General features: G+C 30.8%; 1 protein-coding gene across 1 annotated transcript; it reads left to right on the top strand.

Moving 5' to 3' along the window:
* The first annotated feature begins 322 nt into the window (after positions 1-322).
* On the top strand, positions 323-14,139 carry LOC134697939 (uncharacterized). Its single transcript, XM_063560223.1, has 5 exons — positions 323-1,154; positions 4,015-4,293; positions 4,746-4,991; positions 5,888-6,035; positions 13,526-14,139. The coding sequence occupies exons 1-5, from the start codon at positions 369-371 to the stop codon at positions 14,137-14,139; spliced, it is 2,073 nt and encodes a 690-aa protein (XP_063416293.1). The 5' UTR covers positions 323-368.
* The last annotated feature ends 4,182 nt before the right edge of the window (positions 14,140-18,321 follow it).

Here is an 18,321-nt window from a genome sequence, read left to right as displayed (position 1 = left end):
TCACATTTAACTGAAGTTCTTTCATTTTACTACTAGTATTCGGAAATGAATTTGACTATCATGTATCATGACCGTTTACTGTTTTGCTATTTTTATGCTATCTTTAAAAACCTAGTTCTATTAGGTCTTTAATCGTGCAGTGAATGAATACAAAATGCCATTCAATGTGAGTCTAACATTTTTTTATTTGTTAAGGTATGTACATTTTTGATTTTGTAAGTCAGAGTATGGGAGTGTTTGACAACCGTTTTGTTTACAACAGGTTATTTAAAGATTTCAGTCCAGTTAAGACTGACGTCATGTTTTCAACAGGGAAGTTAAATTCGTCGCTAAAGGCCAGGAAAACAGCGATCATTTCTAGAGGTGAAATGTCGTTATCAAAAAGTTCACAAAATACGGGACAAGTTGAAAAACCTTGTGAAGTATGCGAAGTAAGTTACCAGATACAGTGGAAGTGTTTTGATTGCAAGCGATATATGTGTAGTGCCTGCAAAGAAACAATCCATCCAAAATTTAAACATGCTGACAAGCACAAAATTATAAAAACAAAAGATATAACCTCAGAAGATTTGGAGGAAAAGCCTGATCTGACGTCCATTAGCTGCACAGTTCATGACGGCAAACTATGCTGTCTTTACTGTAAGGATTGTTGCGAAGCAATTTGTTCCTTGTGTGTTACACAAACACATATCAAGCATGATATGATTGAGTTAAGTGAGGGATATGACATTTGCATTAGAAAACTTCAACGATTTACCGCGCAGATTAAGGGGATTGACGAGAGAATTAAATCAAGTAAGTTATCAGAAATGGTGAGATATAAAGACGGGAAAAGGAAAATTATAATGCAAGAAAAAGAACTGATTAATGCCATTCAAAGTCAAACAAGGATACTCAGCAGGGAATTTGAAAGACAATGGGATAATTTCAAAGGCATCATTAGAAAGAAGAAAGCAGCTTGTGTAGAAACTGAAACCAAATGGAGCATATTGGATTCGGCAGATGCAAAAGAAACTTTCCGAGTTGCCAGAGAAAGACAGCAATCGATGACTGAGGAAATGACAAGAATCAACACAGACATTGAATGTCTACCAACTTTTGTTCCCCGATTTATTTTTCCACAATCAATAGAATCAGTTCATGGATGGATTAAGGTAGGTTGCTTATTATACAACTGCAGCGTATGCAATTTCCAAGTGATTGTACTCGGAATAGGTTTTTAGAAAAAAAACTATAGCTTAAAATGATCGTTGAAAAAACAACTTGAACTACAATTTAAAAAGAATATTTATTAAAATTAGTAATTGATATGCTCGTGAGATGTATTTTGTAAAATTTATTGCTGTCAATTGTGTATATTTCAGACTTGGTCTCAAAGTCATAAAGATAGATTAAAAAAAATATTATTAAATGTATACTAAATTCTATCAGTTCTATTCGTAATGATTTAACCATATACTAAGTACTTAATTCAATTAAATATATCATTCATTCAATTTTGATGACGTTTACTAGAATCAAGATCATAAGAATTTAATTTAGCAAATACAATATTTAATTCAGCATATACTGAATTTCACCATATACTTATATAATCATAATTTAGTACACCTTTTAAAATTCTTTTGCTGATATCCTAAATGTAATTAAGTATATATCCGGATATCAATTTGATATATGCTGAATTATTCGACAATATTTTTGTAAATGCCAAAGATAAGAAAATTAACCATGAGTATTTGTTAAAAAAAGGAACAACAATAAAAATACAAATTCCAAGGAAAATTAAAACGAAAATGATGTATAAAACCTGGTTTTAAAGCTACATATACCGCTCACTAGAATAATAGTCGCATAGAATCAATTATATATTGACAACAAGGTGTGAGGAAAATATGCAGACATAATAATAAAATTGTCCAAAATTGGAATACAGCAGTCAATTTTGTCTTGTTATCTTAATAATTATAAAATCTGATAATTATTACAATAAAGGAACTGAAAATCGCATATAGAAAGTATAACCTTGTGGTATCATAGAATTATCTAAAATATGCAATATAATAAGATGTCACCATTAAATATTCTACTATTAAAAAAAACGAAAAAAGTATTTTCAAAGCTTGCGAAAGAAAAGGTGACCTGAGTAACATTGACAATGGCCGGACCAAAATCGGCATTGATAGGTACTTATAAAAGTGCTTATTGTTTATTTGATTTATCAAAGGATTCATCTAAAATTTGAGTTATTATATACCTAAAAATGAATTTTAAACATAAAAGTTAAAAAATTAAAGTTTGAAATTACAAACTTAGTTGCCGCATTAAAAATGGTGACAATTTTCTTTTTTTAATTTTGTTAAAATTTTATAAAATGGAAAGAAATGTTGTTCTTTTCGTCTCTAAGTTTGAATAGTTTTACAAAAATATAAGAGCCCTATAAGTCCATGGTTTCTTATATATATGTGTATAACAATTAAAAGAGACAATACATGTATTTCTCGTTTTAATCAATACTCTTGTACTTGAGTGATAATTGAGTACTATATTTATTGTTCGATATCAAAGAGAAAAACTAAAGTAACATATTGCATATTTGTTGTTGCATCAATGTACATGATATAAGGTGTCATTATTTCATTTTTTGCAAAAAAGTAAGTTACGACATTAAAATCCTGTTCTTTATATTAGTGTACATAATGAGGGACATTTTAACACCAATTGTGTGCTGTTTAAGCCTACGGTTAATTTTATGTTTAACGATAAAACTGAAAATTGCCAATAATTTTTTAGATAATTAAAGCTTGCACCATTGTAACCATTATTGCTTAAGTAATATAAAAAAAACATGTTGTATATGTTTACAACAATAGTCATTCCAGTAGACTAACCTCAGCAAAGTTTTAAAATATTTGCCGGAGTTGGTGGTTTACGAAATATAAAATTGAATTAGTTGATCGACATTTATATATATATATATATGATGTATGGTGTAAATTTTATAAATTTTGTTTCTATACCTTATAGGTTGGATTCTTTGACATAAAATGGAGAGGAATATTTCAACGATTTTTTTTCTATGAAAATCAATTACTTATTTCTGCAGGGATGAGTTGATTTAATAAAATTGACATTTGCATCGTATATATAAATGTCCATCAACTAAATCAATTTAAGATTCAGTAAACCATGAACTTCGGCAAATATTTTAAAATTGGTTCATTGTCTGAAAACAAAATTTTATAGATCATTTGATGTCTGTTTTATTTCCAGTTTTGAACCTTTGCCGTGCTTAGTCTACCATTAGAAATATTGTGGTAATTTTTTTATGTTTTGGTGTATTAACGTATCCAAATATTTTCTGATTTTTTTGTTTAGATATACTTAGTGTTTTATGAGTGCACATACAGGTTATATATAGATTTAAAATGTTTAGTAAACGCATGTTTACTACTGACTAAATGGATCGACAAAGAGTAAACGCGCGTTTATTTTAGTAGACATTTGAAATTTCCATTTCGTTAACGAGTTGCGGTAAACGCGCGTTTACTGGTAAAAACAATATAACAAATATGTCATATAACACTTATATCGAAAACCCAACTTTGTCTGTCTATGTTAAATTATATGTTTGCTCCGGAAATAAAGATCAGTAGATTGATGGTTTTCTGAAACCAAAAAAGAAGAAACGCAAACATTGGACTTTACAAATGAATGGTGCACGCATCGTTAACGTGCGTTTATTTTATGTAAGGCTTGGTCTGTACCAAGCTGTAGAATAAACATCGTTTTGATTTTTTCATTTTTCTTCAATTAGCTTTACTATTTTTGTTGTTTTCTTTTCCTTGATATAGTTTGTTGTATCGAACAAGTAATTTTTTCCTCTCGTTTCTGTTATACTGACTCTGACTAATTTAAAATGTCTTCCAAGTACATATAATAATACATAAAGATGTAAGCTGCATATTTAGACATTTGTATAATTAAAAAGGATCAATGCTTTTTTTTTTTTAGAAAAATCACAACAAACCTGTAGTTGCGGCTATTTCAATTAGAGCTAACGAATTAGAAGCTTGTTTCTGTTTGAAATCCGCATATGATAATTATGTTGGTAATACCAAAGATGAACTTGATATACGTACACTGAAATGGAACACCTCAGTCCTACTGAACCCAAATGGAACAGTTAATTGTATTATACATGATAAATTGGAGAATTTAACGGCAAATGCCGATGTAATGGCCGACATGTACATTTTTGAACATCTTGGGAAAACATTATACGACAAGCAGGTAGGTATGGTGTTGCCAAAATGAGAAAGCATTTAGATAATTTTCAGGAGATTGTAGCATATGTTTTAAGGTTTAATCCACCATTACTTATTTTACTATATTTATAACCTTACAAAAATTTGCGGCTAAATTTACAAAATTTTGATGATAACATCTTGGATCTTATATTTGATGATAACATCTTGGGTCTATTATTTGTTGATGTACTAGTGACTCTATACAAACAAAGATTGTTTACGACTTAAATCAAGTCATGCATCTACGTTTCCTTTTTAGTTTTAAATAAGATCTGTTTAACGAGACAATAATACCAGGATTGAAACTTTGTATAAAAGACGCACGTTTAGTCTACTACAGACTCCACAGTGACGATCGAATCAAAACAAATGAAATGTCCAAATACAGATGAAGTTGGACTCATCCATTTTATAAAGTGATTGTCTTACTTTCAGGTCGAGTTAAACAGTAATACTTGGCTAAAAGAATCAAAGAATCGTTTTGGACGTACAGCAAAGAAAATGAAAGCATTAGATGTGTATGCAAATTTCATTAGTTTCCTCAAAGTACTAATTCTAAAGGCAATATCTGAATTCGATCAAAGCAATGAATTCCATATTGAAGATATTTTCTGGGTATTTACCGTACCAAATATATGTTCAATGAACAGAGAAAAATTCATGCACGAAGCTGTTATGAAGGTAAGGGTAAGATATGCGTATATACGTATGTATATATATAAAAAAAATGCCATTTCAAATGAACCTCTATTAATGATATTGACATATTCATTGTTTGAGATGATGAAAGGTATTTATTGTCTGGTTATTCTAGATGCAATACTTTTGTGTAATTATAAATTGTAAATGAATATAGAAATCATTTTTTTTTTTAATAATCGTGAATAAAAAAAGCATCGAATATATATGTTTTTGTCATTTTATCATCTCGTCACCTTTTAAATACAAATAACATACCCCGAACTTTATCATCTTTTTCATAAAAATTCACCAGGAAATAGCTAAATAGTTCTCTAAACCACTTATCACCAACTATAATATATTGACAGTTTCAGGACTTAAAAGGGTGATTTCAATGAGAAAAGGTAACTAAATGGTCCAAGGATACAGTTATCGTCCTTTGTTTTTCGTTGTCTAGAGCGAACATTGTATAGCTTGCAATTTTTTTCATACACTTTTCCAATTTATTTCTTGATATTTTATGCCTGCAATATTTAGTAAAAGGATGCAATTACATGCTTTAAAAATTTGGGTGCTGAAACTTTATGTGAAGTAGTGCTTTGGTCCAGTTAAAAAAGGTCAATAAATAGTTTGTATAAAGCTGTCAAACTGAATTTTAGACCCCCTTAACATAGAATTGTCCATATTTTGAGTAAGAGTTGGTAGGCTGATCTATAGTTTTGATATTATTTGTTCCTATAGTAGTACAATACATTGTAAGACTTATTTTGAGATAGAGCAGGTAGAATTTGTTTTTAATTTAAATGTATTGTCTAAAAGAAATGCACAACGAAATAACTGTGTTCTCGAGTCATTTTACATATAATGTAATTAACACGATAAAACTATCCTTACAGGCAGCCAGTGAAAACGAGAAATTTACTATTGCTTTAGAAACCGATGCTCTGCCAGTATATTGTGAATATGTGTACGGTAAACGACAACGTGTAGATGACGCCACATTTACAGATATAGGTGGTACATACATAATATTTGATCAAGGAGGTAAGTATGCTCTTAAGAAATACAACTTGTATAAAAAAAACACTTTTCCACAGTTAAATCAAAATATTGGTACCCATTTACTAATGTTAACATTAACGTTATCAATTTTTCTGCACCAAATGCACATTTTGTGCTGCTGAAAGCAAAATTTTTGAAAATCGAAACATGTTATTCAAACGTCAAAGAGTTGATATACCAAAACGGACTAAAGGAAAGACGAACCCGAATATGAAATTATAATAGTTCATGACTAACATACCCGTCCAACAGCATAATTACTTTTAGAGTCAGTAAAACCATAGTGAATATGATGCACATGTACAACATTACTCGTATGCAAATTAAAATATAGTTGTTTTGCAAATGCACAGGTTTATTATTTCTAAAATAAAATAATATGTCGAAAAATGTGTTGTAAAGCTCTCGTTTACCTTTTCGGAGACATTGTCCTCCAAATCGGAAAATAAGGTTCTTTAGAATCTGTCATTCATTTTTAGTCAAAAAACATGCCTCGTTTTCTTATTGCTAATGTTGGTTCAATAAAATCACTAAAATTTAAAAAAAAGAAAAGAAAAAAAAAGAAGATTAATCTGGTTCCAGCGATAACTTATACTTTAGTTGGACAATATATAATAACTTAATAACATCAATTCTCTCTCTGACGAATTGCGAAGACCAAAAGCAAACTAGGATGTAAAAACATGAAAGACAGTTTAAGATAAATCAATATGTTTTAAAGCCAACAAACCTTAACACCAATTTTCCTTTGAACTTATCATTCGTTTAGTATTTGTTATCAACATAGATTAACAATGTACACTAGAAATAAACAATGGCCCTAATTTGTGTATATAAATCAAGCAGGAACAATTTGGAATGTACTTAATATCTTTTGAATCGATCGAACTTTTAACATCAAAACAAGGAAAAACAACATTTAAAACCTACAAAATCTATGAAGTAAATCACAATTCTTAAATATTATAAAATTATCAATCACAAAAAATGTAATTTTCCTGTTTTACGATCATCATTTTAGTAATATGTGGATTAAATTGATAAATTTATTTATTTTATTAAGCATTGCGATCGTTTTGCTATATTTGATATCATCAGACGGTTTGATTTAGATAATTAGTTCAATTTTTTGAAACCGTTTGAATTCCATATTGTCAAATGATAATGAAATGTGATGTCGGTATTCAAAATATCTTCATATTTGCTTTCCTACAAAAGAACATGCCTGTACCAATGAGGGAATATGACAGTTTTTGTCCAATTGTTTGGAGTGTTTGTGTTTTTGATTTTTTCATTTGATTAGGGCCTTTCCGTTTTGAATTTTCCTTGAATTTCGTTATTTATTTAAAATTGAGAATGGAAATGGGGAATGTGTCAAAGAGACAATAACCCGACCATAGAACAGGCAACAGCAGAAGGTTTAATTTACTTCTTTATATTAAAGAGTTACCATTTTTACTGCACCCTTTCATAATGTAAAATATGTTTTATTTTTATTTTTAGAAGATAGACAATTTGAGTTTAATTACATTTAACGTTGTTACATGCTATCTTCACATTGTCCAAGAATAAATAGTAGTAAGATTGCATCAACGACTAATATAACGTTTAACCATTTCCCTTTCAGACCTAAACTTATCAAATAGACACTATCAAAATTCAATTTGATACTGCATTCGTACCAATGGTCATACACATGCCAAGATGGGCTAATATAAACGATAAATGATCAAACATTTCAGAAAATTAAGTTTCAAGATAACTGGATGTTTTTTAGTCTCAAATGTCACGTGACTTATGAAGAAAATATGGAAATCTATGAAATCCTTGGGGGAAAAGTCGAAGAAGGACATATAGTGTTGCACTAATAGGGTTGTGGTGAAAACAAAATGCCTCAAGTCTTTTAAAGACAGACAAGTTGTTATATTGGTATAAGAAGAGGAATTACTTATTATATGCCCTGAATAAAATAGAAATAGAAAATAGAATTATCGAAGTCTGTATCATTCAAAGTAACTGATTTCAGAAGTCTTTTTTTTCTCCTTCAGATGCAAACCCTGACACTTACTTTTTGGTCTAAATCGTTTGTAGTCAAACAGTAAACTAGATTTGGTCTATACTAGGGAAAATCCCAAAAGAGCAAAGGGGCCAAAAAAAACCTTTATATTTCGTTCGTTTTCTTTCCAACATACAATTGAGTTAAGTTACAAATAAAAATAGCAAAGACTTCTACCAGCTCCGGCAGTAAGATTCGACCAAGCGATCTGTCCAATGTGTGTTAGTTCAGCATACCCCTACACCCCTGGCATCCTTATGGACATATTGAAATTTTAGTTCTAAAGTCTACTGCTCACGACACGAGAAAATTAGTAAAGATATCATCATCAAGCTTGTTTTCTTTTAGAAGTTATGTAGATGATGCATTTGTGTTGTATATTCCTTCATCTAAACAAAAGATTGTTCAACTTTATGATACCGAAGAACTAACGAGACCATGTCTTTTTTTTTGGGGGGGGGGATTGCGCTGGACACTAAAAAGTACATTTTTGAACTGGGACACTGTTATTTTAATATCATTCTTCAACATTTCACTGCATATTTATCAAACACAGTCAAAATATAAGATTTTGCAACTTCGGTGGTAAATTAAACTTGAACTATTCTATAAAGTTTCTAAAAAAGTCAGGCCAGTTCTTTATGACAAAAAAACAGAAGAAAATATATGGAAAAAGAGAATAACTAAGTTTTAAGAACAAATGCATGGATTTCATAACATGATTTAATGTTACTTATTTGAATCTTCTCATCTTTACAAATTTAATTTGAGAAGATTACACGAATAATCATTTAAATATGGACGAGAAACAAATAGGAATCTTTCATACTAATATAGCATTATTTTTGAAGAAAAAATTCACGAAAAAATATACCCCTTTACAAAACAAGTATATTTTCCATATGAAACAATCATTAAAAAATCTTTCCCTTGTTAACTCTACAACTGGTTTTAAAAAAACTGTCTTAGGAAAAAAGAAAGTACATGTAGGATGGTAAAATATCACGCGTGAGTGTTTTTGATAGTTTCCACTATATATTCTATAATTTCCGATATGAATGTCTTATATGAATTCTCTATCAAAAAAAAATTAACGACATTTTTACGATGATTTTGGTTAGCCTGTAGAATATTGTAACCATATGTTCAATTCATTAAAGAAATAGTTTTGTCGTTTTATTTAAAATTATTTATTGTTTTTCATATCAGACCGAGGCATAAAATGACGGCGATCTCGTTTTTTTAGATAAGCGCGTATACTGCAGATTGATTTTACGTATATATTATATTTATGTGCCGTGTTTCTTTCAATCCAAGATATGAACGAACAATGACCTTCCCCCAGCTAATTTAAGATTAAATGTATGTTGGAAGCATCTCCGTGGTATTAATCAAACCTGTTATGTAAACAGACCCAGAACGACTGATGAAGTAAATTCAATTAAGAAAATAATAATAATAATAATAATAATAATAATAATAATAATAATAATAATAATAATAATAATAATAATAATAATGATAATAATAATAATAATAATAATAATTAATAATAATAAATTATAATTATCCAATGGAAAATCAAAATAAATTAAAAAATGAAAAATATTTAATATATATATGTACATAAAAAAAAAATAAAAACACAATAAATACAAATACAAAATATTATAAAAATTGGCGTTACGGGCAACATGCTTATGATTGATATGTATTTAAAAAATAAATAAAATACATATATCAATCAAGAAATTAAATTCACATTATTCGAGCATCTATCGCTGTAACTGCAATAGACGATAGAGTGTAGATGTATAAATGTGACTTCAAATAACTTAGACCATAAGGAGAAAGTTACGAGCCGCTTGATTATACATCTATCAGAAACATAACTCGTAGAGTTTTGAATGAAACCTCAAACAATGTGAACTTAATAGAGAGTACTGACAAGAGCTTGAGGCATAATTCGAAGAACACTTGTTACTTCGAAATATTATACCTCTCTACGCGTGACATGTTGAGCGCTGGCCCATCCCATGTCAAACATAGATTACTCAAGTATATTAATACCTACTCTTAAATTTTATACCTGCATGTTGAGCGCTGGCCCAGGCCATGCTTAGAGGGTATGGGCTCACTTTGCAACCTGAGACAGATAACCTCGAGTGAAAAAACCATTTGCACACTAAAACATGTATCCAAAAGAACTGTCAAATGGACAAACAAATGATTCGTTCACCCGACGAGAGGGCTGCCTAGATACCCGTTTTATTCAGTGCTGCATGAGAACTCAGGTAATAATTTTGTGACAAGTAAAGAATGGATTAAATCCATTATTACATTGCCCAAACGAAATGTGTTACACATACATGCTGCCCTTGTAACGCATTGAGTATCCCCAAAATTATTCCGAGATAGTGATTGTGCTAAAATAGTTATGTGTACGGTAAAACACATTCGTTCTAAAAATAATTAGAGCTTGATAATAAACATAAAAAATTATTATATAAGAAAATACTTGACATAGTAATTAATTATAAATAGCCATCCACTAATTCAATAAAGAAATAATAGACCCAATGTATGAATATGATTTCGTAACATTCAACAGATCTTGATGCCTGTTATCTTCCAATTATTATTTAACGTTTTTCTCCGTAGTCGAAATATGAAAATAAATAAAATACTGTTCAAAACAATGTATAAATAGCATATATCATTAGACTATAAAACATTATCATAGTTAATCAAGCTACACAAATATAAATATCTATATATATATATTGCATGACTGGGACGATTATTATCAATTTCCATCCACACAACTTCTTTTCTATATACTCATTATTGTTATTGCAGAAAACACAGAGAGACAATACAGATGATTTTCATAAGCTAGAAATATCAACATTTGTTCACCGTATTTTATCGTCGTAGATCTGTACTCCTTAATCTTTCCCCATCTGTAATGCAATATTTAATTGTCCAAGACGAAATTAAATGGATAATATCAATGCATGTGCTTTGTTTGTCTTCATCACTCCTCATTACATACTTACATGTCTATTATACCTTTCTCTATAGTTGTGATAATTAAGGTAAATAATGTTGTGTGTGACATCGGGGAGAAAGTATAAAAAATAATTGTGAATGGTCATGCGTATATGAACCATTAATCATAAAGCAAATATATATAACATGAGCTGTACATAATTAAAATGCATACGTGAAAATGAGTTAACTTGTAGCCAAAATCCGAACATATGCTGTGAAGTGTCATTTCAAGCCTTAGAATATATGATAAGAACTTAATAAACGTTAAAGGTAAATGCATAGAAATAGTGTATGACTTCAGGATAAACTTCTCATATGGTAAAGGGCTTTGAGAAACAGGGAACAAAACTATAGTATACAACCTGATGCAACTCTCTGTTTCATAGTTCGTTATCTACATCGTATGCAAGATCCAGATTATGTATGCCACTTCTAGGCCATGTCAATGTGTATGTATGATATATTGAGATGAAATATTAAGAATGTAATCAATAACTATGATGAGTGTTGCCTCTTACTCAAATAGTAGATACATGTATGTGTACGTCCATTACAATAAAGGTAGCAAAATAATAAATTTATTATGATATAGTAAATCCAAAGTAAATCATTTTAAGGTGCATACTAACGATAATATAACGAGAGAAAATACATTCATATTTTTTATTGAATATGATAATCCAAATATGTTACACTCATCAAGTGCACTGAAACTTTTTAAGCTGATTCTTGTAATCAATAATTGAATTGTATGTTTCGATTATCAAGTAATAAATATGAGTATTTAAATAGCCAAGTAATATGAACCACATTTAGATTGCCTTCAGAAATTAAAAAATGTACAATAAACTGACCTGTTTTGGAAAAATAAACTTATACCAGTTTAATCATTGAACTGTTCAAAACCTCTGTATGCCTCCATCCATATCTTCAAGACTGTATCCACCTATTCTGCAGCAATAGTCGATGAGTCGACCTATAAATCGACTATGACCGAAGATCGATCCCTTACTATCCATCTAACTTGTTAAATGACGAGCGGTTCTTGTATGTTACATATACTAGTACACATGTTTATTCGTTAAATGAAAACATTGTCACGATAGTTATTGCACTGAAGATATGAATAAAAACACACACACTTTCCATTTCACTTTACTAAGTATCAATAAAGGTACTTTAGAGGCATGTTCAGCTGTGAATATTTGAGAATGTAAACGTTTAATGTCATATCCACAATATATTTCGCGATCTAACAGCGAACGAAAATTGTAATATAAACGTAATAAGTATTGTTGTGCAGTTCGTGTACATCTGCATAGGTTCCAGTTTAAATGTTGCATATAGAAATAAACTTTTGAAATTAGCGTGAAAGATCAACAAAGTGTTCGTGTAACTAAGTCCATTTCTAAATGATGGTACTTGTAACGTGTAGTTGAAATAATCAATAAATACAAATAAACTTGTTACAAAAATAAACATGTATATCTATCCTATACAAAGTTTCAACTGCTACTATAACAAAATTTCTGATAGCTATAGACGATGTTGGGAAGGAGTGACCTCCAGTTTGACGCGTCTGATTTATCAGATAACATGACAAAGTAGAATTTCAAAACACTGCGGTTAAACAATTTGCAGACATCATAAATAAGCCAAGAATAAAAGATAAAGATACAAATGGCAGCTGCAAGGAAATAAACACTTACATAAACTTAAATTAATGAACATTAATACACATAAAACAAAAATATGTTAAGTACGGTCCTGTAAACATTAAATGCTAGAAGTCAGATAACCATAGCGTCCGAAACGTGGTGAGGATGTTGAGTTATTGACGCTTATTCATTTAAAGATTTTTCTGTATTCAGTTTTCATATAGTACTTACTTTGATTTTATTTTCTAACATAGACGCAATATTTATAGATTTTCACGCAAAACTACAAAGTGTTTCCGTAGTTTTTATATTTCTTAACTCTTCTCCCCTACTTGTGTTCCAGTTCTGCTTAGCGACGGTGAAGAATTTAACTCGCAAAATAAGCACAGAGACTTTTATTGCATTTGATTCAAAATCAGAGTCTAAGAACGAAAAAAGCAAAATCTCCAGAAATGGCCTTGTATAATTTGAATCATATAATTTTACGGTTAGGCAGGGGAAGTTTCTATTTCTTAATGTGGAAGACAATTCAACGTGCGGGAACCACAACTAATCATATAGAAAAATTTCAAGTACACTCGACAGTTTTATAGAATCTTCAAAAATATCTCCATTTACCGGTTTACTCTGTTTGCCACTTGATTCATAGATTTTGATGTTATATGTTTTGAATTTTAAAACTTTCTTCTCTTGTTTTTTGTCAGATGGAGAGACTGACGTAGCAGTGTACGAATTCACATGGCCACGATTTGTGAAAGAAATATACCGCGGTGATCGCTGGCAATGGAATTCATTGGCATTTGAAGAGTACTCTTCTTTCTTAAAACAGTTGTGTAACTTTGATGTTATAAGTATTCTTAATGAGGAGGAACATAGCGGTTATGATAGAATGGTATCCAGTGTTGAATCTGCAATACGAAATTTCAAATTAGATTCCACTAGCCGGGTTAATGTGACGATTCCAATAATTTCGTTTGAAGAACTGACCAGCTTACCATTACAAGAGCTAATAAGTCATTCAAATTTAAATACAAATGTAAGTGTTTTGGGGGATAAATTGAGATTCACTTCATCTTTCTTTCGAACATTCTTTGAGAGTTCTATCAAATATGTTTCAGAAATACTTGATGAATGTATTCATTCAATCAACAAAGAAAACCTCTCAGAAGTTGCAAAATTATTTGTTGTTGGAGAAAGTTCGCAGTCATCCATTCTTACAGATGCTATTAAGCAAACATTTGGAGCTTCAATTGAAGTTATTGTTGAAAGTTCACAAAATGCAGTGTCAGTTGGAGCGTTGTTGGATGGCTTTCAGTAAATACTTTTTTTCTTAATATTTTAAATATACCTTGGATTGAAGATGCAAACAACTAAATGGTTGAATTTATCAAAGGTGTATCGGTAGATTCTTGGTCAATCGGAATACACCTACGTTTAAATTTTGACTTTTGTCACGCTGTATTTGCAAGTGAGAACAATCATTTCATCTTTACACAACGCAAGAGTATTTTTAACATTTTGTATATGACTTACAACAATCTGATTCTGTTGCAAATAATATATAAAAGCTAGTTTAATCCAAACAACAAAATTATTTCATCATTTCTACATTATGATTTATTTTTAAGATGAGATCAAATCAAATAATAAATAAACTAATCATAGATACAAGGATTAAAATTTATTATTTGCGAAAGACGCGCGTTTCGTTTACAGAAGACTTATAAGAAAATAGGTATTTTCTCTTGTTTGAAAACCAAGCATAATATCAATATAATTGTAGACGGAAATTGATGGCTTCTTCGGCGTGAATGTTCTTAAAATTAAAGGCAGAATAAAATGAATTATAAAATACTGTATGAGATTATCTTTTCTCATAACGTTTTCAGTCCCAATGTTACTGACAAGTTATAATATTTTTTTTCCAGAAGTTCCAATCCTTAAACGCAAATTATTGTTTGCTCAACGTCCAATGTCCTAAAAGATATGCAGAATTTCTTATTCGGAGCGCTCGCATGCATACATGTCTATAGTATATATTTGTTTAGGGGTCAGCTGAAGGACGCATCTGGGTGCGGGAATTTCTTGTTGCATTGAAGACTTGTTGGTGACTTTCTGCTGTTGTCTCATGTATGGTCGGGTTGTTGTCTCTTTGGCACATTCCTCATTTCCATTCTCAATTTTATGTACCTAAGTTGATGTAAGTAAAAAGTAAAATCACAAAAATACTGAACTCCTAGAAAACTTCAAAACGAAAAGTCCCTAATCAAATGGCAAAATCAAAGGATAAAACACATCAAACGAATTGACAACAACTGTCATAGTCCTGACCTGGTACATGCATTTTAAATGTAGAAAATGGTGGGTTGAACCTGGTTTTATAGCGTTTAATCTCTCACTTGTACGACAGTCGCATCAATTTACATGATATTGACGATGATGCGTGAATAAAATGTCATAAATAGGGGAACAAAAACAACACGTGCACCACTAACAACTAGGAATTTTTGCTGGTGCTACCGAAGGGGACGCAGGTCCTGCTCTACATGTGGCACCCGTGGTGTTGATTAAGTTGTTACAAAGCCGGTAAATAGTAATAGATCGGTAGGCCACATTCATGAAAATGGAAGGGGATTGTAGTTACGACATAAGGAACATATCCGATATCATCTGTATAACGAAGTGATGATTACAACTTTACCATTTGGATCTCTTGGATTTAAAAATGAAAAGGTAAGAATTGAGAAGCTGAAATCATCTGCTTTGTCGTAAAGTTTTGTTTCAACTGACCCTCATAGTCAATTTCTAGATACAAGCCCTAATCAAATTACAAAATCAAACGCTCAAACACATCAAACGAAAGTATTGTCTAGACCAGTTGCAAAATCAGCGCCGATGTTTAATGACTTTTTTCTGTAAGTATATGGAAAATGCAGTGGAAGCCATCTCATGCCGGCCTATATATTTCCTGTTTCCTATTTCGAAATAAACACCACAGTATTATATCGCTTTTTTGCTACTAATATCCATCAATTGATTGAGCAAAAAAAAAATAGGGTTACAAACTAAAAACATTAACTAGAAGAGAAGTGTACGGTGTACATCAATTGATTACGCATTTTCGATTAAATAAAATTGAGAATGGAAATGGGGAATGTATCAAAGAGACAACAACCCGACCATAGAAAAAACAACAGCGGAAGGTCACAAACAGGTCAAATTCCCGCACCCGGAGGTGTCCTGAATAGTTCTATAATCAACGTCAGTGGATTATTTTAACCATGTTAACGGACGTAATATAGTTTTGGAAAAGTTATTTTACGAGGATTTTGTATTGAAGGCACTCCTTCATGCTACATTTCTTGTTTACTTTATGACAAACGTTAAAAGAAGAAACACAAATTTCAGTTTTTTTGCTTTTGACAAACAGTATATGTGCGTCGGCGAGGACGTGCATATGGATGAGTTTGTGTTTGTTAAAAATTGATATGTTATTTTGGGAAAAATTGTTAATTCTTAAAAAACACACAAAGATATTCAAAGCGTTCAAAACAATCTTGATTGTCTAAAGCTACCCCTCTAAACACTGTTTATAATTAAGCAATTATCATCAAGAAATATCTGCCTGACAGAAACTATTGTTATAAAAAGTCAGCAAAGGGGACTATGGTTTTGACATATATCTTAACCACTATAAAGTATTTGTTCATTGAAAAATAAATCTATGCGGATGGTTCAAGGGAAACAACCAAAATGTTGTTCAAAGACTATCGTCATACATAGCAAAAAGAAGAGGATATGGTTTTTAAAAATCTTAATAAAAGACTTTTTTGTACTTAAAAAAGACATAATGCATATTGTCCTTCAGAAGCACAGATATTTTCTCCCAATACGAGGATTTAATAAATGGTCGATAGTCTAAGGTTACAGAAAGAAAAACAGTACACCGTAGCATCTTGCAAATTTTATGCACGACAATATCGATGCTGATTTTTGATTTTCAAATAATTTTGAATAACGCACATCAACAGACGCATGTTCGTTAAGTTTTGTGTAAATTTTAGATACAAAAAAAAACGTTTACTATTAACGTTGTTGTGGTTTATCGTGATTCTCTATATAATAGTATACAACCAGTTTAATTTTATGCTTGAACGCGTCTTTCCTCTCAAAATTATTGTTTTACGAACGCAAATTCTATAACGAAATTAAAAAAATGACATTGGGTTAAAAAAAGTGTTTAGATAACAATATCTAAATTAGAAGAACTAAAGTTTTACAAAAGCGTCTTTTTTAAACGAGCAAACTAGAGGCTTTAAGGAGCCTGTGTCGCTCACCTTCGTCTATGAGCATATCAAACAAAACACACTCACCACAAATCTCTATTGTGTTGGTCTTGTGTTACTGATCTTTTAATCTGTTTAGTTCCTTTGACCTATTAATATGTCTTGCCTTGCTGGTCATTTTTTTTTATTTAGAGTGTTTATCTATATCATAATTTAAATTATATTAGGCATAACAAAAAACATGCTTCTTTCAAAATATCATGGTGTTCATGGTAATAGACACAAATTAAAAACAAATGATAGTAAAATTTGTCATTTATGGGCAAGAATTCCATTAAGATACTGTCTAACCGTTTAGAAATATAGCTATTATAATATGCAATATAATAACCATTAACTGCAAAATTTCCTTAAAATACCAATTTAGTGGCAGCAGGTTGACTATCTCTCTGGTATCTTTCGTCTCTCCTTTGTCTGGTGCGTCTGAAAATTTGAGTACAGATGGATCTTGACATGATCTAAATACTCTTTTTTCAGATCTATAAGCCAAAAACTGTCTTTTACCCCACTTTTTTTATGTTGAGTCATGGCGGCCGTTTTGGTTGATGGAAAGGGTCATAGTATAAACTGGATACCTTATTGATGATTTAAGGCAAAGTTTGCTTTCATTTGGCCGTTATTTTAGAGGAAAAGATTTTTGTAAAAGATATAATGGACGACGGCGACGAATGACGACGACGAACGACGAAGACGGCCGACGACGGCCGACGACAAACGCCAAATGAGAAAAGCTTACTAGTTCCTTTTGTGCCAGGTGAGCTAACAAGAAGTAAATAACCTACAACATACTATACAGAAAAAAGGTAAATACACATACTGTTAATGAACTCTATTTAGAATTCAAAACAAAACTTAATGAACTAGGACTACTATTATCATACTATACCTTATATATGTTCCGGACAATATGCGTATTTAGAACATACGCGTATGGTCATGACCATATGGGTATATACTCAGATGGTCCGACCATACGCTTATGATCCGACCGTACGCGTATGGTCGGGTAATTAACACTCGGTTACAGTTTCCTCTGAATACTTCTAAACTTTTCATATGGTATGACCGTTCATTAAAAGGACAATATCATATAGGTAATTTTATTATCATATCATAATAAAGAGATTAAAAATAAGAAATTTCACATAGTTAAT

This window comes from Mytilus trossulus, chromosome 14 (assembly GCF_036588685.1).
Source record: "Mytilus trossulus isolate FHL-02 chromosome 14, PNRI_Mtr1.1.1.hap1, whole genome shotgun sequence".
In the NCBI taxonomy this organism is placed as follows: Eukaryota; Metazoa; Mollusca; class Bivalvia; order Mytilida; family Mytilidae; genus Mytilus; species Mytilus trossulus.
Note: the sequence above shows the minus strand (reverse complement) of the source record. Positions and strands in the feature narration are given on the sequence as shown.

What these genes read in the sequence shown, in the direction of transcription:
- LOC134697939 (XM_063560223.1), top strand. Translation starts at nt 369, where the DNA reads ATGTCGTTATCAAAAAGTTCACAAAATACGGGACAAGTTGAAAAACCT. An exon ending in AAACATTATACGACAAGCAG is followed by an intron (nt 4,294 to 4,745) that starts GTAGGTATGGTG and finishes TCTTACTTTCAG; the next exon opens with GTCGAGTTAAACAGTAATAC. An exon ending in TGCACGAAGCTGTTATGAAG is followed by an intron (nt 4,992 to 5,887) that starts GTAAGGGTAAGA and finishes CTATCCTTACAG; the next exon opens with GCAGCCAGTGAAAACGAGAA.